This window comes from Pseudorca crassidens, chromosome 7 (genome assembly GCF_039906515.1).
Source record: "Pseudorca crassidens isolate mPseCra1 chromosome 7, mPseCra1.hap1, whole genome shotgun sequence".
NCBI lineage: Eukaryota > Metazoa > Chordata > Mammalia > Artiodactyla > Delphinidae > Pseudorca > Pseudorca crassidens.
Window position 1 is genome coordinate 9,800,631 of NC_090302.1, and position 21,870 is coordinate 9,822,500.

Genomic DNA, 21,870 nt, shown 5'->3' on the forward strand with positions numbered 1-21,870 from the left:
GAGTTTGGGATTAGCAGATGTCAACTATTATATGTAGCATGGATAAACAGCAAGGTCCTACTATATAGCACAGGGAACTATATTCAATATCCTGTGATAAACCATAATGGAAAAGAATATAAAAAAAAGAACGTCTGTGTATACCTGAGTTAGTTTGCTGTAAAGCAGAGACTGGCACAACATTGTAAATCAACTATACTTCAATAAAAATAAATAAATTAAAATAAAATTAAAATAAAATACTGATATGAAACTTTCACTGGAATGTGAAGGGGATCTTTAGAATCTTGAACTTCAAATATATAGGAGTATTTATTTAGAGGCTACTTTAAAATTTATGTCATGTGACCTCTAGGGACCACTGAAATTTCTGGAAAGGGTCAGCTTTTCCTTAAGTGCCACTCCAAGAACTGGTTGGTGACTACCACATTTGCATGCTATGAAGAAATGTTATTCAAATGACAATCTATAAACAACAATATGAGTATTAAATAAATTATATTTTAGAGCTAATTCCAATAGGATATATTTATTTTTTAAGGAGGTACAGTTGCTTGTTTAATTATTTGTTTCCAACCCTCAATCTAAAATACAAGTCTATCTGCCTAAAACTAAGTGTATTTTTGTTAGAAGATGACAGCTAACTTCAGGGGCACAATTTATTACAAACAGACATTTAAAACAACAAAAACAAAAAAAGTGGGGATAGGCATGAACTTAATTCTTCTATTTAATGGATAACAAGAAAGCAAAGAAATCTTTGAGACCCAAATATCATAGCATGGTTTTCAGGAAAGGACTTGGTGAATTCCTCAAACTTTCACCATAGGGCTATATTAAATTTCCTTTTGGCAACAAATAAATTGCTTTCTCACTGGTGGAAGCTTAGACCAGTCATCTAAATCAGGAAAGCAGAACTACATGCCATACTGAACAGTCACGTAAGTGTAAAACCACGTCTCTCCCCATGGCATGTTTATGTTTTTTCTATAGATTTCCACTAGGGCAGCAGGTGATTATCTAGACTCCTTGACATTTAGGATTAAAAGAAATTATCTAAGCTTTAAAAGCTCGCATAAAAATGTGGAAATATCTATATTTTCTTTATATCTCCTTTGATGATGAAACATTTGGATATGAAATTTGATAAGAATGCCCTGAAGAGGAAATAGGGTTCCTATAATCAACGGGGAAACAAGACAGACCCATGGAGTCCTGTTGCACCTGTGACACTGTGATGCTGCATTTCTTGGCCAGCTCCTCTTTGGCTTCTTCACTGGGGTAGGGGTTGCTGAGGTGTGAGTAAAAGTATTCATTCAAGATTTCTGTGGCCTGTTTACTGAAGTTACGCCTTTTTCGTCTATGAAAGAACCAAAAAGAGAATTGTCGTTATAATCAACATTAACCAAAGAGGGATGTACTACTTAGGATCACACAAAAAAGTTCGCTTTCTGTTTTTAAACATTCTTAGGGTGTAATTAATCACCATGATGTTGTAAATTATACTCTTTGCATCCTCCAAAGAACTATCCAACTCACGTGAAGATGTAGGATAACTAAGAAAAATACTAGAATGTGAAGCACAATTAACTTCATCCTTTAATTTGTTCAACAAATACTTATTGAGGATCTAATGTGTTCTAGATACTCAGTGAGGATCCAGTTGGAACAAAACAGAGAAGGTCTATTAGGGAGCTCACAGGGGATTAGAGGGTTAAGAGAGAGAGTAGAGAATTAGGGGAAAGAAAAACATTAGACAAGCAACACAGAAATTAATAATTATAAATTACAGTAACTATGTCCAGTATCATGAAGGAAAAGTATAATGTATAATGAAAGTGTCTAAGAAGGAAACCTAACACAGATTATGGAGTCAGGAAAGGTTTCCTTGGAAGAGTGACATTTAATCTGAGGCCTGGAGAATGTGTATAACTTAGTCAGACAAAGAGTAGAAGGAAGAGGAATGAGCAGAGGGAATGGTCTTCAAACAGGAAAAAAGCTCGGAAAGTCCAAAGTGCTAGAGGAGGCTGGAGCACAGTAAAAACAGGGAATATGTGAGATGAGTCTGGAAGGATGGACAAGGGCCAGATTACACAGGCTTAGTGGACCCCATATGGATTTCTGAATTTTATTTTAAGTGCAATCGGAAGTATTAAAGGTTTTAAGTTTTACATTTTAAAAAGATTATTTTGACTACTGAGAATAGCTGAAGGAGGGGATGAAAGGAAATGTAGAGATATTTAAGGAGCCAACTACAGTGGTCAAACTGAGAGATGATGGTAACTTGGCATAGGGAGAGAATAATGGAAATAAAAAGATTCAAGGTCAATTTGAAAGGCAAAAGCAATAGGACTTGATAATAAATTGGATGGGGGGTGGGTGGGTGGGGAAGACAGAGAAGGAAGGTAAGGAAAAAAAAATACATCAAGGATTTCTGGATTTTTCTGCTTCAGCCAACTGCCTGGACTGAGGTATGGTTTGCTTAACAGGGAAAGAGTAGGGGAGGACAAATTCTTTGTTTTTACTGGGAGGGGGTGGCAGAATGTCAGAAGATCAAGTATTTGTTGACAATTTATTTCAAATAGCAAAAATGTCATTTACATTTGGGTTTTATTTTGAAGATTTTAAAGAATTCCAGCCTGAAAATTAGCATCTGTCAGATTTCACTTTAAATTAAATTCTCCAGTAACTGGAAAACACTTTCCCCGAACAATTTTCTTAATATTGCCTTACAAATAATCTTAATGATCTTAACTGTGATATCCTATACTCAGGAAAGACAGCGTCAGTAGGCAGTTGTAAATGTGTATACCCTATGAGATTCTTCTAGTTAAAATGATGTCACTAATGTGGCAGGTTAAGTATGTGATCTATGTTTCAACATTCAGGGAGAGTCAAGGGAGCAAGAAATCTCGGTCTGATCAAAACATCTCAAGTTATGAGCCCTGAAACTTCTTAATTTCAATAATTTTTTGGAAGGTTAAACCATTGTTTCCTGAGGGATGAAGAATAGATTCAGGATCTATTTGGGAATTAAAATCAACAGGATTTGATGATGAACTGGATGGGGGAGATGGTGAGGGAAGACAGATGAAAGAGAAGTACACCAAGAATAGCAATCAGCATTTTTGCAGGAGTCAGGCATTGCTTGACAAGAAAAACAAAGCCCTGACCTGGGGCACTTTGAAAAGGCACAGTCTGATGAGTGGGTAGCTGGGTGAATAGGATGGAAAAGGTCTAGAATAGATACTGAAACTGTCAAACTTACAGATAATTACCTGGCCCACAGATAATGTTTGTTGAGACAACACAATAATGAGCATAAAAATCTAAGTTTCTGGCTTCTTATGAAAAATTGGAAGATCAGCCACACCAGGCCCACATCATCAGAAGGCAACCACAGGCTAAAGCTAAGTGATGGCTGTCCCCTCAGATATGTACCCGTCTGCTCTAATCCTCACTGCCCCTCATCCAGCCACTCCCCTCAATTCCGTTATATGTAAGTATATGAGCTTGTGACTCAGTCTAAAACATGAAATCCAGCAGCAAGACCGGGTACAGTGGAGCAGATCACACAAGGGCATTTCTTTGGAAAATGAGGACTTACAAAAGGGGGAATGAGCAGAAACATATTGGGAAAGCAGAAATAAGTTTGGCTCATTTATCGACTTTACCTAGGAGTGGTTTTAGAAAACATCAAAAAACCTCAGAGAACAAAGTTATGGGCGGAACAGAATACCTTACCCCAGGCAGTCTGGCTGCATCCAAACTACAGCACTTCTACTAGAAGAGTAGAGGGACCTACACAAATTTATTCCTAACTGTTCTGTACCGGTACATACTTCGGCTTGTCCGATTACCAAGAAAATGTGAGTAGGGCTTTACAAAAAGCCAGAGAGAGCAAGGGAATCATATATCTGAATGAGCATGTTTGCCTAGAGCAGAAAAACCGTGCCTTCTCAGTGTAGAGGGCTTGCTAAGAGGCACTACAAGAATAGATGGAAGCAAAACTCAGTATTTGCATTCACTTGAAGGCATAAGAGAGAACTCGGTCTAATACTTCATTTATTTTTTAGAAAAACATTCTGTAGAAAATGCCCATTAAGCATTTCCCCTAAGTTTCATTCCCCCCAGGGTTCACCACACTCTAAATGGCTATGCCTCAGGCCAGTGTGCAGTGGTGCATCAGTCCCAGGGCTGTGTCCCATCAGCATCACAACATTACTGATGGCAGTCTCTGTGGGAGAAGGGGCTCTGCTCCAAGCTCTGCCACCATCTCACTCTGGCTCTGCTCACTCTGGCTTGTTAACTTACTTTCTCTTCTTGGAAGAAAAATAAATCATTTAGGTGTATACATTATGAATGCAGTTATGTTTAAAAAAAAAGAGCATGCATGTTGATAAGAATGGGAAAGTATCCGCAGAAATAAGGATAGCAATTGTGTTAGAAAAGATTCCTTTCTGAAGAAAGTACTTTTAAATATCTTTGTTATGTAATGCTTTTAATTAAAATGCTCAACGTTGACAATTTAAAAATGTTTTTTGTTTTCTGATGCTACTTCCTTAACTCTTTGAGCTATTATAAGTAGCAAGTGGAAATATTCATTCATCTGGTTAGTCAACAAATTATTTTTCTGCAGCCTACTATGTGTAAGACACTTGCTGGAATTGTGGGGAATCTAAACGTGTAAGACTTGGTTGGCCATTGCTTTCAGTGACGATGTGACTTACTCAGGAAGAGAAGAAATGATCCTGAAAAACTGCAATAAAGGCAGTCTGCATGAAGTTCGGTCCGGAAAATTGTATAAACATAGTATCAGTGTTTAAGAGACGGCAAGGACGAGTCCAGTGGAGTGCTTAAAGTTGGCTTCCTAAAAAGGGAGCATTTAGGCCAGGCCTGAAAGGCTGAGCAAGGTCTCACTAATGCAACCAACATGAGCACCAGCTCTGTTCCAGGCTCCGTGCTACACACCCTCACAGATGACAATTCATTACTGGTGACCAAGTTGGGGAAATGGTTGGGAGAACAGGGTTTGCTGTGGAAGGCTGGAGGTGGAGGTTGAGGGGTGGTGGTGGAAGAGGTGGTTAGGCAGAAGAGAAGAATTCTCGCCTGAGGAGACAGATGAGACCAAGAGGTATCGCATTTTGGATTAAACACAGGAAAGAACAATTTAGTGATATATTAAGAGCACTAAAAATGTTCACATTTTGGTCTAATAATACCATTTCTGAGAATTAATCCTTAGGAAATAATTCTAAAGATCAAAAAGGTTGAATGCATAAAGATTTTCACTGGAAGACTAATTCCAATAAAAATCTGTCTAAAATAGTACCTTCCCTCCATCATTTTCTCTCCCTTTACCTTGCTTTTATTTTTCCTCATGGCACTTACCATTCTATCACATTTCATTACATTATTGAACAGAATACTACAGCATATTTGTTTACTTGTTTATTGTCTGTTTCCCCAAGTAGAATGTAAACTCAATTGGGGCGAGTATGTTAACCTATCCTGTTTACCTTTATAGCCTCAGCACAAATAAATATTTGTAGAAGGAAAGAAGAAAGGAATTGGAAGGAAGGAAGAAGTTATCATGGAAATTAACAGGGACAACTAAATGCTCAAAAATGAAGAAATGGCTAAGTTAATTATTTATCATATATCCATCTGGTAGACTTCAGCAATTAACATTTAAAATAGGAGTTTATACTATATGAAAAATGTTTACCTATTCATGGTAAATTTTTTTGTTTTCTTGCAGTTCGCGGGCCTCTCACTGTTGTGGCCTCTCCCATTGCAGAGCACATGCTCCGAACGCGCAGGCTCAGCGGCCATGGCTCACGGGCCCAGCCGCTCCGCGGCATGTGGGATCCTCCGGGACCGGGGCACGAACCCGTGTCCCCTGCATCGGCAGGCGGACTCTCAACCACTGCGCCACCAGGGAAGCCCCATGGTAAATTTTTTAAAAAGCAAACCAAATTATGCATATTGTACCATCACAAAGAACATTTAAAAAAAAAAAAAGTACCACAAACCAGAAAGAAATATACTAAAACGTTCACAGTGACTTTTTTTTTCCATTGGGTAGTAAAAAAGTGATTGTCTTTTATCCCTCGTCCTTCTTTCTATTCTATACATTTTACAACGTTTCCATAGTGACCTTGGTTAAATAGGAAAAATATAAAATAAAACTTAAATCTTAACAACAACAAAAAAGTAATTTGGGCGGGGGCAGGTCACATAAGGCCTCAAATGCCAGGTTAAGTAGTGTGCATGTGAGTTACCCAGCATTGAAAAGCTGCTATGGGGTTCCCTGGTGGTGCAGTGGCTGAGAGTCCGCCTGCCGATGCAGGAGACGAGGGTTCGTGCCCCGGTCCGGGAGGATCCCACACGCCGCAGAGCGGCTGGGCCCGTGAGCCATGGCCGCTGAGCCTGCGCGTCCGGAGCCTGTGCCCCGCAACGGGAGGGGCCGCAACAGTGAGAGGCCCGCTTACCGCAAAAAAAAAAAAAGAAAAGCTGCTATGGTTTTTAAGTAAAGCAATTAGGGCATCATAAGAGGGCCATGGAGGATGAGTGGAAGAAGAGTAAGACTGGAAGCAGGGAGAATAGTGGGAAGTTACTGTGGTAGTCTAGGTACAAAAGGATGAACGTGAACTTAGCAGTGCAAGTATGGAAGGAAAAAAAGAGCTAGAACGAGAAATGTTGAAAACAAAGCACTGGTGAGTTCTAATGACTAATTCAGTACGGAAGAAGGAGGAACCAAAGGCGATACGGGGCTTGGCTTAACCAGGAGAACGGGAGTATAATCAGGTGGCATATGTTTCCTTATTCGGCTCTAAGGAAGAGCTCTGGCATGAAGATTGTTCCTCACATCTTGTTTTCCAGTTGAGATGCTAACCTATTTTCTTTAATATTGTAAAATTTGGACGATAATCATCACCTCTGTGAGATTCCAAGGGAGAGAAAACAAAACAAAATAGAAACCCCTTTCCACCGTTGAAGATTGATTGCAAGCTTTAGCAATGCCCAAGAGGCATCTCTGCAGAGGCAGCATATAGTAGGAACTTGACAGTTCCTCTGTTATGTCACCTAGTAGGTCTAACACACCATATACAATTTATTACCTAATTCCTGTGAAACTTGGTGACAGCTTCAGATAAAAGGGAAATATGTATCCTGAGAGGGGAAACTCACAGGCTTTCTTCTTGATTTGGAAAAACAGAGTTTGGGGTTTTGTGGTAAGTATAATACCACTTCCTTCTTAGGAATATCAGTATCTCCGAGTACTTTTTTTCTAATATGCACAAGCAACGTAACATCAGGAAGTTCTTAGAAAACAAACCTGCATTAAAACAAAGTTACATACTGAACATTATCCTTAAATATACGTTTTAGCATCAGAACTGAAAGAAAGGCTATGTATTACTAAGTCATTAGTAGTGGCACTAATCCTATTTGTTTCCTGAGTCACCAAATTGGCAGCTAATAGCACTACCACCCCCAGACAAGAAGAGGCTTGACAGTGCAGGCACCATGAGGTGAATTACCTGTCCAATGTAGAGAAGAGCTCTTATAGCCAAATTAAAGAAGAATCTAAGACCAATTGGCCAGGATTACAGAAAATAATACACAAAGAGTGAAAATAAAAATTTTAAAAAGCCATGCAATAGATTTGTGGCCTCACATACCTGGCATCAAGGAACCTTGATCTTAAAATCATAACTGCTTCACAAGTGCTTTGTTTGAGCTGCATCTGAATGGAACTAAATTTTCGATGGATGATGCCCACCATTCTTTCAATCTCTTTTGGGGAAATGGGACGTGTTCTACTCTGCTCTCGGAGAAGGTTCATCACGTGTGTAGTGAATTCATTACATGCCTGTAAGGGGAAAAAAATCACTCCTTAGGAATCTGGTATTTTGTATTATCACACCCAGACATTAACTCATCTGAATTTCTACCTCATTTGCAGTTGCCAATGGCATTATGCAGTAGGTAGGGTAAAATGAAAACTAAGACACTTGTGAAATGGCAGTGATAGTTAGATGGGGCGCAAGAATTCTGAAACTATGAATGGCCAGGCATGCAAGGGAAGCACAGCACTCAACTGCCCTTCCCACCACCCTTGTGGTGTCCCTGTTCCAAGATGAGGTTTTCCCACTGGAGGATGCTCTCTACCAACTGCTATATGTAAGTACAAATATATGTTAATTGTTAATACTAAGTACCTCCTATTTTCTTTGGGGTTTTACATTTATTCCACAAATGTCTACTGAAACACTATGAAGTTCAAACTCCTCCAAGAGCGATTAAGGACACATAAATGAGCAAGATGTGGACCTGACTTTCAGTGCAATAAAATATATAAAAAAACGAATTCTTAAACAAAGCAGACCATGTAAAGTATCACAGGAAAATATGAGTAAGTGCTTCCTAAGTTCCAAGGAGGAAATATTCTCATCTGGAAGCAGAGATCACTTCATGGGAAAAGTGACATTAGGGCTTTAAAGGATGGGTAAGATTTTTGAAAGGTGGAATAAAGGTGGAAATCAAGAGGAATTTCAGGCACAAGAAAATATCCTGGAAATCATGGTATATAGCAAGTCCACAGGGACAGAGAGAATATGTAAAGGAGAAGATTTGCACTAGCATGTAAAGGGCCTCTGATACCATGCCAATGTCCTAGTATAATTTAGCTGTGGTGTGGGCCTTATTTGTGGATATATGCCATTCCTAAAACATGGGTAAAGCAGCTCAGCTCCTCAGGGGAGGGGCAGCAGGAAAATAAGGATCAGATTTGGGTCTCAAACTTTTTAGTTAACAATCCTCAGTCCCTGTCTCTTTCAGCCCACCTATATTTAGATCTATAAAACCACATAACTGGGCCTACAAAGAAATCCAGTATTGCCTTGGTAAATAAAGCATCTGTCTGTATCTCTGGATAAAAAGAACATCTTCTGGCATTTTTGTTTAAAAAAAAAGACAGGAGATTCTGCACCTTACTGCACAGATGCCTCTAGTAGGGTGAGCAGACAGAACAATCATTGATCATGGCAAGATGCATTCTGAAGATATAATAATGTCCACTTCCCTACAGATATCCCGAACATACAGCACATGATGGTTTTTCTAACTGCTCATTAGAGAACTAACTAACCTTTTAAGTACACTGGCTGTTTCAGTTACTTTAAGCTTTTATGGAGCTTTTATATAAATATTTCTAAGGTGAGGTAAAATGAGTCTGGCTTACCAAAGTTTTTTTTAAAATATGTTTAAGTCTTAAGAATTTTAAAGTTCCTTGTGAGTGGTGACTCTGGGGTTCTTCACAGTATAGATTTGTGCAACACACACAGTATGCATCCAATAAACATCTATGGCTTGGTGGGGTTTTGTATTATAATTCAAGAGTAATGTTGATTAATATCTGTAAACACATTATCCCTGAACCTTTGTAAGTGAAGGATTTTTAACCTGCAGTCCATGGATAGGTTTAGAATGTCCATGACTCCATGAAATCTTATTCAAGTTGTGTGCACATCTGTCTTTCCCGAGGAGACAATCTGTGGGGTTTTTGTTTGTTTTCGTTTCAGATTCTCAGCCAGTCTATAATTTTAAAAGGCTAAGAATTACTGTCCTAGGTTATGGCACAGTAAAACATTAAGGAACTTTGCAGCTCTAAAATCGGAAGTTCTTTCCATCTTTAAGGAAACCATAATAAAGAAAAAAGTAAATTTAAGATTTTCCCCACTATATTGTCAACTTAAACTATTTTGTGCCAAGCTGAAAATAGGTGGTCACCCTGTCAAGAAATATATGTACAGATCTTTTTTTCTTGTACAATACTTTCCCTAAAGAGATGTTCATATAATTTCAAATTACATAATTTAATAAACACTAGCCCTCAGTTTTCTTATTAGTAAAATGAAGGAAAGTAAACTAGAACAGCAAACTGGAATCAGCAAGTTCTGATAGACACTTCTACAGCTAATTCCAAAAAATGTTAATACAGTATGTTTGGGAAATATGGGGCTAACCAAAATTTTAAATGCTTTTTTTTTTTTTTGAGGGGTGTGGGGGCAGGATTCCTCAGTACTTCCAGTATGCCAATATGCATCATAAATCTTCAAAGGAGAATGGTATATCCAACTTTTCCCAAATAAATTTGGTCACAAAACCTCTTTTCTCTAGAGCAGTGCTGTCTAAAAGAAATACATTGTGAGCCACATATGAAAAAAAATATGGGGGGTCATTTAATGTTTTTTCTACTGCACTGATTATTTTCTGAATGTGTTTTATTTTTCTCATATGAAATGTAAAATTTTTCTAGTAGCCACATTAAAAAATAAGAATCAGGTGAAATTAATTTTAACATATTTTATTTAACCCAATATATGAAAAATATTAACATTTCAACACATAATCAAGATCTTTAGATAACTGTTAATGAGATATGTTACATTCTTTTTTTCATACACTTTGAAAACCAGTATATATTTACATTTACAGCACATCTCGGTCCAGATTAGCTAGATTTCAAGGGCTCAATAGCTACATATGACTAGTGGCAACCGTATTGGACAGCACAGCTCTACAGCATCTTGTGGACCAATGTACTAAGTAAGAAAAACTCTTTGGGAAACAGTATACTTAGTAATCTCTGATGTTTCTTTTTTATTCTTCATCACCATGCATTCACACAAACCCACAAAAAAAAGGCAGTTTCACTTAGGAATGTCCTTGATGAAGCAAGAGAAATCATTCATTTTATTACATCTCAATCCTTGACTACGACTTTAATATTCTGTGTGATAAAACGGTAAACACACCAAAAGCACTTCAATTGCTTATAGAAGGATGGTTGTCTTGAGAAAAAACACTTGTGCGATAGTTTAAGTTGTGAGCCGATGCTGTCTTTTTCAGGGAACACCATTTTTATTTGAAAGCGAAGTCAACAAATTATAATTATTCAGACTTGGGTATTTTGCAGATATTTTCTCAAAAATGAACCAAGCAAGCCTGTCACATCAAGGAAAACAGCCGACAACAGTTGTGCCAATGATGAAATTTGACTTTTCAAGTGAAAATTATAATTTTGGAAAACTTGCATCCACTACCTTGAGCTTGATAGTTTCCTAGCAGACTTTCTGAATAATTTGGTGTTGATATTAGTAAATATGATATTTTGATATTATATAATGCCAAGTGTTAACATTAGAAGATGTACATAATTCAGTGAAACAATATTTTCCAAATGATCAAAGCATTATGTTACAAAAAAATGCATAGGTAGAAGATCCATTCAAAGTGCACACTAGACCAAGTTTAAAGGAATTTAAAGGATTTTTTTTTTTAAGGAATTCCTTTAAAGGAATTTTAAAGGATTTTAAAGGAAGGGAGTACAAAACGTTGATATGATTTCAGATTCATTATAACTAACCTTTAAGACAATACAACTTGTCAAGTTTTGGTATAATATCAGAGGAAAGTATCCATAATTATCAGAAAGGCTATTAATACACTCCTCCCTTTTCCAATGACATCTTTGTGTGAGGCCAGGTGTTCTTCATATACTTCAACCACAAGACAGGAGACTGACCGTAGAAGCACATATAACAACCCAGGTGACTTCTTTTAAGCCCAACATTAAAAAGTTTTGCAAAAATGTAAAAGCAGTGCCATTCTTCTCACTAAATGTTGAGGTTTTTTTGGCAAACACAGGCTTTTAAAAATATTATAGTGAATAGATAATAGTTTATCATTGTTTCTTAAATACATACTTTTATTTTTTTCTCAGTTTTAACTTCTATTATAATAAATGTTGATAGATAACAACGCACTGAACGAAAGCTCTTAGGGGGTCTCCAATAATTTTTAAGAATTCAAGTCATGGGCTTCCCTGGTGGCGCAGTGGTTAAGAAACCGCCTGCCAATGCAGGGGACATGGGTTCAAGCCCTGGTCCAGGAAGATCCCACATGCCGTGGAGCAACTAAGCCCGTGCACCACAACTACTGAGCCTGTGCTCTAGAGCCCGCAAGCCACAACTACTGAAGCCCGCATGCCTAGAGTCCATGCTCTGCAACAAGAGAAGCCACTGCAGTGGAAAGCCCGCGCACCGCAATGAAGAGTAGCCCCTGCTCTCTGCAACTAGAGAAAGCCCGCGTGCAGCAACGAAGACCCAACGCAGCCAAAAACAAATAAATTAAATAAATCAATTTTTTTAAAAAAATGAATTCAAGTCCTAAGACCAAAACGTTTGAGAACTAGCTGTACTGGAGTATTTCTAATTTGCACATGTAATAATGCTAATTCCTACAAACCTAGCTCAAACATTATGGTAACATATATCTATGACAGAGTGTATGTCTTGATAAATAATTCAAGACTCCTGTGTGTGATACCTGAGGGGTTTTTTTTGGTTTTTGTTTGTTTCAGCTTTCCTCTGGCTCTCAGTTTTTCTCTGGCTATATTTTAATCTCTTCAGAATGAATGTTTGCCTATCGTTTCTAAGAAGCAGCCACAGGCTTGTGTGAAAAAAAGTGTTAAAAGCAAAAAGTTTCTGCATCTAAAAACTCATAATTTCCTAAAACATTTGCTGAATGTCTCACAACTTATTAAGTGAAGTCATCTATGAATGCAAATGCTGATTAGCAATTTGGCAATAGCCCAACATTCACAGAATTCACATAGCTTTTCTTTAAACCAGTAGTTCACACATGATTAATTAGAACATCTCATTTATGTAGTGTGCACTTTAGCTCATTACTCTAAGTAAAATTCGTTAAGTATTTACATTTAGATAATTAAAATCCGGGTACACCCTTAAGAAAGATGCATACACTTTAGGCAAAGTGATTTTTTTCCTTTATACCACTGAAAGTAAATTACAGCCTCATTTACAGCATCATGTGTACCAGTTTCAGAGCAGAGCATAGTACTGCCTCATCTCCAGATCCTTAAAAGATATACATTTTTTAAACATATAAGTGCAGTAAGAATGATCAAATGATTGCAGAGTTGTTTTGAAGGGCCACCCAACCACACACTAGCATCAATGCTGTTTAAAATGTAAGATGCTCACTTCAAACATTTATCATATCCTCTGTCATACCTACAAGACTATATTATTAAAATAGACATTGGAAAAAATTTTCATTGCCTTATTATTTTTCCAAGTAAAATTGTCAGTTAAGAATTTTCTGGTCAATGTCCACAATACAAATGTAGAAACAACTTGGTCAATTGGGAGATTTAGGAAAGAAGAGTTTTGATTCCTTGAATTTTCTGAATAACGAGTAATGGCAAAAACCTCTTTTTCTCTTAATCCAGCTGTTGAAAATTATCTAGGATGCATTGTTTTACATCCTAGATAATTTCTGTTTACAATGTAACAAAAATGTATGTTTTGTTTAAAACATACATTGTAATAACATAAAGTCAACATAAAGTGTGGAATGCTTCATCTGATAAAAAATATTTTCAACCAATTCTTATTATGAGCCTTTCTCTCCTTGCCATTTGTTCCTTTCTCCTTAAAAACACAAACCAAGTAATATAATGGAGGATTTGAAATATATGGATTTTTTATAATGTTGTTAATGATATTTGTTAGCTAGTAAAACTATATCCTCGATATCTACATGTATTTGGATTTACACTCAAAATTAGTTTTCAGGTTTTGTTTGTTTTGTGGTGATGCTTTTTTCGGTGGTGAATTCAAGATTCAACCCCTTTCTTGCCTGTAAGTTCACATCACTGAACATAAAAATGTAAAATCAGACGGTGAGCAAGCACTTATTTTTGAGGAAGTTTTAAAATGGTTCATGATCAAATCTAAAAACTGAACTGGCCTTTTGTAACCATCTAGAGAAGCTGATTGCAGACAACAGATCATAACACTCTCTATGCTAAAAATCCACTCTTCAAAGAAAGAATAAATCTCTATTAAAAGCTGATGATTCTCTAATTTGCAAGCATCCATTTTCTAGATGTCTTTATAACCTTGCAAGTAACTCTAGTCCAGTATTACAGATTTTGTATTTATGTAATGCTTATTAAATCAACAAATTATTCTTGTTTTAGGATAAGAGTCAAATTGAAAGATACTTTCTAAGCCAACTAGAATGAGACCAATATGCCTAAGAAACAGCTGCAAAGATGAAATATCTATCTTTTTTTTTAATCGGAGTATAGTTGGTTTACAATGTTGTATTAGTTTCTGCTGTACAGTAAAGTGAATCAGTTATACATATACATATAACCACTCTTTTTTAGATTCTATCGTACCTCAACAAGTCTCAACGTAATCACGTGGTTTATGGACCTATCTCATGAGGGTTTTGTAAGGATTATATTATATAATACATGTTAAGTTCTTTGAAGAGTTTGGAACACAATTAACACTTAATAAATGGGAGTTATTGTTGAAAATAGAAATGACAATTTTATGAAATTCATATTGTGTGTGTCATTCTGCAAGTAAGTCCCTACTCTGATTACCTAATATAGTTGTGTCTTCCCATTGCCAGAATAAATACAAACACTGCTTCCAAAGAAATTGAAAAAAAAAAGAAAAGTATTCAAATATAAAACAATTCATTTCATTAATCAAGTTTGTGGTCAAAGATACATTTGGTACAAAGAGCCAATAGACTAGAAACTTGGAGGAAAAAAGGGAACACTCAAACACTCCTTCCAGCCAAGGAAAAGACGCAGCGTGAAAGCTGACAAGAAGTAAAACCCTTCTCTTGGAGCAATGAATGACAAAGTCTTGTTTGGGAAAAATAAATATAAAGTTTACATCAGGTAGTACCCTTTTACCTTTCCTGATTTTTTTTTTTTTTTTTTTTTTTGCTATTAAGAAAATAGCAAAATGGGATTAGGAGTTTGTGGGTTACACAATGTCTAATGTAATAACATCAGCATTTTAAAACCTGATTAAAAAAAATTCTTTACAAGCAAAGGAGATCTTGACAGCAAATATAAACACACAATGTTGAGAGCCTCAAAAAGCACAAGGCCATGATGCCTTTAAGTGGTTTAGGTTGCACACTCATTCTCCATTCCCCCTGCAATCCCCTGTAATCTGAAAGTCCTCTATTAGCTAAACAGTACCTAATTGGTCTTGAGCACACTGAGTGTACATGCGTGGCTCCAGTGCTTTACCTGATTTGAGGTGAATTCAAAAGACATCTGCGAACTCAGAAAGCAGGTTCCCAGATGGTTGGGGGAGGGTTGGGACCCTTACAACACTTTTGCCTTCAGCAAAAATGTCTTTCAATATAATTATAGGAGATAGCTTTCAATATGTCATCTCTGTTATAGCAGCTGTAAATTATGAAGTGAATTCCTTGTGTACAAGCACTTCTTCTGGAACAAGCAAAGTGGGAGAGCTGCATAAGGCATGATATATATCTTTTCTTTTTTAACTGAGAACAAATCTCTAAGTCAAATTTCATTTGCAAAAACCAATGTATCCATTTCCCTTTGGTAGAGAGGCAGAGGAAACAAGACCCTCAATTCTTTAAAACAGGCTTCCCAGGACCCTTGGCTCAAGTTCATTAGGAATTCACCTATTCTAATAGTCGGGCCTTTAATCATAAGAGCATATTTGAAAGATACAGTAAAAACATTTTTCAAAACTTGTAGCTAGTCCCATCCCATAGTTCAGGATGCCATATAAGCCTCCATTGTCTGGCTGCCTTTGGGTCTTATATGGGGATCCCATGTGTACAAAATAAAAAAAATTTGTTTTCCTCCTTTTAAAACAAAAAACTTGTAGCTAATCAACAAGAAGACAAGCAACCAGGTCTTCCTCCCAGCTAAAGAGGAAGGCAGTGCAACCAAGACAAAAGCATTACAACACAGTTGCTGCAAGCTTTGAAAAATTATCATATTCCTCTTGGTCGTCAGGATCAACAAAAGTAAGTTTTGGTTTTCCTTTTAGGTGATAGTAATATTCAAGAATCTTACTTTAATATATATTCTATGCCTAATATTTCAAAAGCATTTATAAGTGAATCTAGATGGTTCTCATTAAGAAGCATTACATCTGAGCCTATGTAATGTAAACACATGATCAAAGGACATTTTCTGGAGAAAAAAAAAAGGACAGGATTTTAAAAAACAGTACCATTCCTAAAACATACACAGAAAGCTGAGCCTTGCAGCTTGGATTTAATTTTGCTCTAACTGTAGCTCTAGTCTGCTTAGCTTTGTAAATGTGGCTGCGTTTATAAGGTACTTTAATTTACTGCAGTGGCGGTGTTTGTTAATTTTATGGCAATCTAAATCTAAACAGGCTTCAGATACATTTTCATTACAGCTTCATTGCAAAACACAGTGGAGCGAACAGCTCTAAAATTCCAATATTGTTTATTTCTTTTAGTAAAAGACTCAACACAATTTTCTGACAAAGCCTCTGCCTTAACATATATGTTCTTCCTATTTACTAATAAGCATTCTGTCACTCAAAGTACCCATACTCATGTACTTTTAGGAGGAAAAATATAATGTCTGTAAAGTGATTAAAATAGTTGTTTATTTTTCTATCTCTACTCTGATCCTATCCCCAATGCAATCCAACATGGGCAAATAAGAGAAAAATCAGAACGTATCTGAATTATTCGCAAACTGTAATCGTTAAAAACAAGGTAAGAGACCCAAAAGGGAGTCACTTTTGCTATGCCCCAAGTTTCAGCGTCTCCTAGGAATGTAATCTTAAACCAGTCAATCTGGAACTACTGGGCCAGCACCCATGAGGTCATCTGCCTGACAAACTCTGCCAGGACCTAAGGGAAGGCGACCTTGCCACAACGGACCCTCTTTTTGCTAGTATCACTTCCTCGTCCCACTCTTGTCTGCCTGTAAGAGTCTTTCATTTCGTACAGCTCCTGGGAGCTCCTTTCTATGTGCTAGATGAGATGCTGTTCAATTCATGAATCGCTGAATGAAGCTAATAAGATCTTTAAAATTTGGTTGTATTTTATTCTTTAACATACATAAGTAGCAGCATAATTCAATGGAAAAAGAAGGCATATTGTCAGAAACTGATTTCAAAACCTGATTCTGACACTAACTAGATGTGTGACACTGGACAAATTACTTCACCTAAGTCTCATTTTCTCATCTGTAAAATGTAAATTATAATGCCACCATCTAGTTTAGAAATGCCACCCCTTCATCTCAGTTCTTCGTAGCCCTTCTAGTAACTCCAAAGTATATCCCTGAAAGTTCTATCTCAGATAAAGCCCTGTATCCCAAAAATATGAAAAGAAAAGACCATCTTATGTCAACTCACTGATCTGAACAAACTTAGGAACCACAGACAGAAGAGCAATAAAAGCCAGCTTCAAAGACAGCTCAAGAGAACTAAATGCTGCTATGTTCTTTCTAAAACAATTCAGAACCTACAGGAGAAAAATTGTAAACTAAATTTCTGTTGAATCAGCCAACTAGTCATGATACTTTATTTGTCCGTAAAACTGCAAAGATTTCATGTTATCTATATTTTTCCTTCTGAAAGTGTTAAAAATGAGAAAGGAAATATACATTCAGTGGTTTTTTATTAGGCTACTGAACATATCTAGAAATAAGACTCATGATTACATTTTAAATCTTTGATATTTAAAACAAAAATACATACTGTAGATTAGTCTATGAAGAACTTGTGTGCACATGTGTATTTTTAAAGCAAACAAAACAAAACAAAAACCTTGGTGAAAATGACTGACGCCAGATTCACCCAACTTCCAACAGGGCTAAAGGGAGAAAATAAGGAGGCTGGTGTGAAGAAACATGGCAGAAGATAGTAAGGAATCACCTTAATTTCTCAGCTAAAAAGATGAGCCATTTGACCCCTAATACTATAGATCTTTCCATGCAAGGTGACTCATAGTATTTATTTAGTAAGTACGTACAGATGTATTTAACATAAAGTTATGCAATTAGGGTTATACTACAAATTAGAGTTGTTTTCTACTGTTTATGCTCAGGGCAACCTTTTCAACCATGACTTATTTTGTTTACTCTCAATTATTCATATGTCAAATCAGAAAGCCCAATTTTTTTCATATATATACACAAGACCACTTTTCCAAAATTCTTATTTGCATATCTTCTACCAAAAATTATTCCTATGAATGAGACTAGAGATACAGTATGAGATCCCAGAAAGCCTACTCAGAAAAAAAGATAACGTCTTATAATATTAATTTATATTGTATTTTAACATAAAGCTACATAAATCTTTCTACCATTCCTCAAAACACACTCACCTCTGGGACAGAATCCAGCATTTTTTTAATAATACCATATCCAGAATATTAGAGAAGGCAATGAAAATAATAACATATACAACTGAAACTTTACAGGGAACTTAGAAGAAAAATCAATATCAAAACTGACCAGGGCATCACACTAAGGTGTTTGGACTTTAAAAAATGCCTGACTACATAGTGAAGTATTTATGGGTGAAATGACATGACGCCTAGGACTTATTTTAAAATACTCTACCCACCCCCCCCCCAAAAAAAGAGTGGGGGCAAGGGGAGATAGACAAAATAAGATTGACAGAATGTTGATAACTATTTACCTGGATGATGAGTATCTAGGCAGTTCCTTATTTTAGGTTGAACTCTATAAAAATGCTAATACACAACTGTTTATGACATAAAAACTTGTTAATTTCATACCATTCAGCTTAATATTCTCTTTATTTTGGGCACATTTAAACATTTCCATAATAATTTTTTTAAATTACCTTTCAGTGAGAATTCCTCAAACTAAGCAGGTTTTTAAACGAACAACTAAAATATGTTTAAAATGAACCACCAACATTTTACCTTGTCTCACTGAATCTAAGACTTACTTATTTTTCCCCACATTTTAACATCTCTGAAGTTTGGAAGCATTTTACTATCAATGGCATGTTATACTTCAATTGGGCAGTTAATTTTTTCTTGGTGGTGGTACATAACACCATGATACGGCTTAAAATCAAAGATATCTTAGATTCAAAGAAGTATAGTTAATATAATTGCTGAGAACAGCATTTTTAATCCATACTTTCTAATCAGGAATTTAGCACACAATGCCTAGTGTTCCCTGCCCCAGGAAACCTGTAATTATCTTGGGAGGTCTCCTCAAAGAGAAAGGCCAGAACCTGCTTACTTTGTGAAGTTAGCTCCTTCCCTTTAGCCTGGCATAATCCTGAAGAATTAATTCCTAGGAGGATTCTGTAGCTCACCGCATAGCAGGCAGAGCTCACTATGCAATGCTTCCCTTTAAAAGTTGTTATAATAGCTATGAATGAGGCCAGTGCATAATTGTTAATGATATAGAGCTTTGACGAGCACCAAGCAGTGAGGTTAGAGGGGAAGGATGGCTGCAGGTGTGGTAGTAAGGGCATGTAAATGTGAGGAATGAGTAAAACAAATTGATGGGATAAAACAGGTTTAGCTTCACCTCTAAAATTGCAAAGGGACTTCATTTCATGAATCCAACAATTCACTTGGATTTTTGCATTGACCTTATTTATTCTGCTCTTTCTGTTAACACCTACCCCTCACAGCCCTCAGAATTAGTTAGCGCAGTCTGTCAGAAGAGCAATAGAGGGTTTGTGTAGGACTATGAGAGTGGCGGCTGCTGACCTGTTCATATTTCTCCAGTTCTGTGTGATAGATTTGTCTGATCTGGGTCAATTTGGCTCTGTAATCTGAGTGTTCAATAGAGTTATCTGAAGAACCTCCAGAGGCTGCCGCGGCTGCAGCTGCTGCCGCCGATCCCCCACCTTTCTCAGGACCTGAAACCCCTTCTGCCAAAAGCATATTGTCCAGTCTCATTAGCTGGGGATCGGGAGGGTCCTCCTCCTGGGCTCCTCTGATGCTGAGACCTTCAAGGAAGAGAGAGAGAGACAGAGAGAGAAGAAGCGAGAAACAGGACAAACAGTGTGAGTATTTTATTTATTTGAGTAAATGATCAAACAACATCAGTGCACTACAATTCATTCTGAGAATTTCATTGCTCACATTTTATCAATAAGCATAAGTAAGTATGAAAATTCTTACTTCTGTGAAATTTCTAGTATGACCCTCTCTCAATATATCCCATATTGGATCCTTGGAAAAAAGTAACCCTGGATTCTCAGAATATTCTAACAGCCAATCTTCCCAGTTTTAGATGATTTAAGCAATAATGGAAAGGGGTAAAAAATTCAAGATTTCGAGAAAGAAAAAAAATAATTCCAAGGATATAAAACAAACTCATCAAAAGGTAGTTATTTTGTTTCTCCATACAGTTGGAAAAACAGAATTTAAAATCCCATAATTAATTCACAAGCTATGTCCAAAAATTAGAATATAAACAGGATTAGATGGGCTTTTCCATCATGTAATTTCAGGGAGAGAAGAGAAATACATACATTATAAGGGTAATTAGCTATGCTTTAAAAATATACATTATTAAATGAATTTGTTAAGCAACTGCCAGCAAACCATAAAACCAGGACACTACATACAGTATTGAAAATACACCATCAACATGGCAATACAGTGCTGGACACAGTAGTCTCAATCTAATTTTGCTTTTAAATCAAGAACTTCCTAAGTGATGCCCAGTCAGCAACCTCATCTGAGTACTATAGATCACAGTTGACAATTCATAGGTTTAATCAGGTCACAGGCTTTCTGCCAAGATGTTTTCAACAACACAGAAGACAAAGTTTTAAAGTAATTATCATGGTATAAAAAGCGGTGGAGTCATGACAGCTCAAAATCAGCGTTTTCATTAATGTGTAACATAATCTAAAATATCCCAGCCCAATTAACCTCTGTAAATCTGTTTAAAAGCAGGTTCCCCATACTAGTTACAAGGCATCTTGGGGAAGGGGGGGGAGGAAGTTGGCATTTTGCAGGTCTGCATTTGGTGTCTGCCTTTTGCGTCTGTGCCTGTTGTTGTTTATCCACAGTGGTGCACACTCTGCGTCTAGTGTAACTTAACATGACAGTAACATCTATAAGCTGCCAAGTACTCAACTGAGCACCAGCTCTGCGATTTTATATGCTAACCTAAAACAACCATCAATTCTTTTTAAGAACAGATTTCATTCCTAGATGCCCTGAATTATACCCACAGCATGACAGAGCTCTTGGTTGCCTTAACTCAAATGAACAACTTTAATATCCTCCCTCAAAACACTTTAAAGCTGTCACTTTCATTTAAAAATATACTTCAGAATAATTTCAACTGGGTAATAAAACTAACTCACAATAATTTAAAATTATATCTGTTGCTTATTCAGAGGTAAATAAATAAAGTTTGAAAACCACAACATACTAAGACAATAAATTAATTTAGGGTACCAAAAAGTTAGATAACTCTCTTAAATCAGATAAAATTGGTATCAACACATTGCTGGTAATTAGAGATAGACAAACGTGTACTTGCTATTTCTTCTAGATCTAGAAGAAACTGCCAAATATTGGCTACATTAGTATTTTTAATTTAGCATCTTTGATTTTCTTCCCTTCACTTTGTTAGATGTTAAAATCTCATGGCCTAGAATCTCATGGCCTAGAATGCTTGTAGTTCCACATACCCAGTTTTCTGTGCATTTGGAATGAAGTAAGGACTCACTGAGCAACATCTTATCTTGTACTTTGGACTCTGTTTCATTTTTATATTATTTGTTTGGGAATTCCTTAAGTTTCTCCTTTTTAGACTAAATTTTTGCTCACATTTTTGTATTTGTTGTTTCTTTTTTGTATTTACAGATATTGATGTTTCTCCTGGAAATTTATTTTTTTAATCTACCTTCAAGGTTCTTCCGGGTTTCTAGTTTTCCCCTTGTACTTATACATATTGATCTTTTCCTT

General features: G+C 36.5%; 1 protein-coding gene across 5 annotated transcripts in view; it reads right to left on the reverse strand.

The window, feature by feature from the left end:
* Nucleotides 1-21,870, reverse strand: part of PBX3 (PBX homeobox 3) — a 231,935-nt gene that overhangs the window by 43,996 nt on the left and 166,069 nt on the right. For all 5 annotated transcript variants that reach the window (XM_067743309.1, XM_067743312.1, XM_067743310.1 and 2 more), the window contains 3 exons: nt 19,648-19,889; nt 7,689-7,879; nt 1,225-1,360 (listed from right to left, as the gene is read on the reverse strand). In XM_067743309.1, coding sequence (XP_067599410.1) covers nt 1,225-1,360; nt 7,689-7,879; nt 19,648-19,889 — 569 coding nt within the window. The remainder of the gene's footprint in view (nt 1-1,224; nt 1,361-7,688; nt 7,880-19,647; nt 19,890-21,870) is intronic.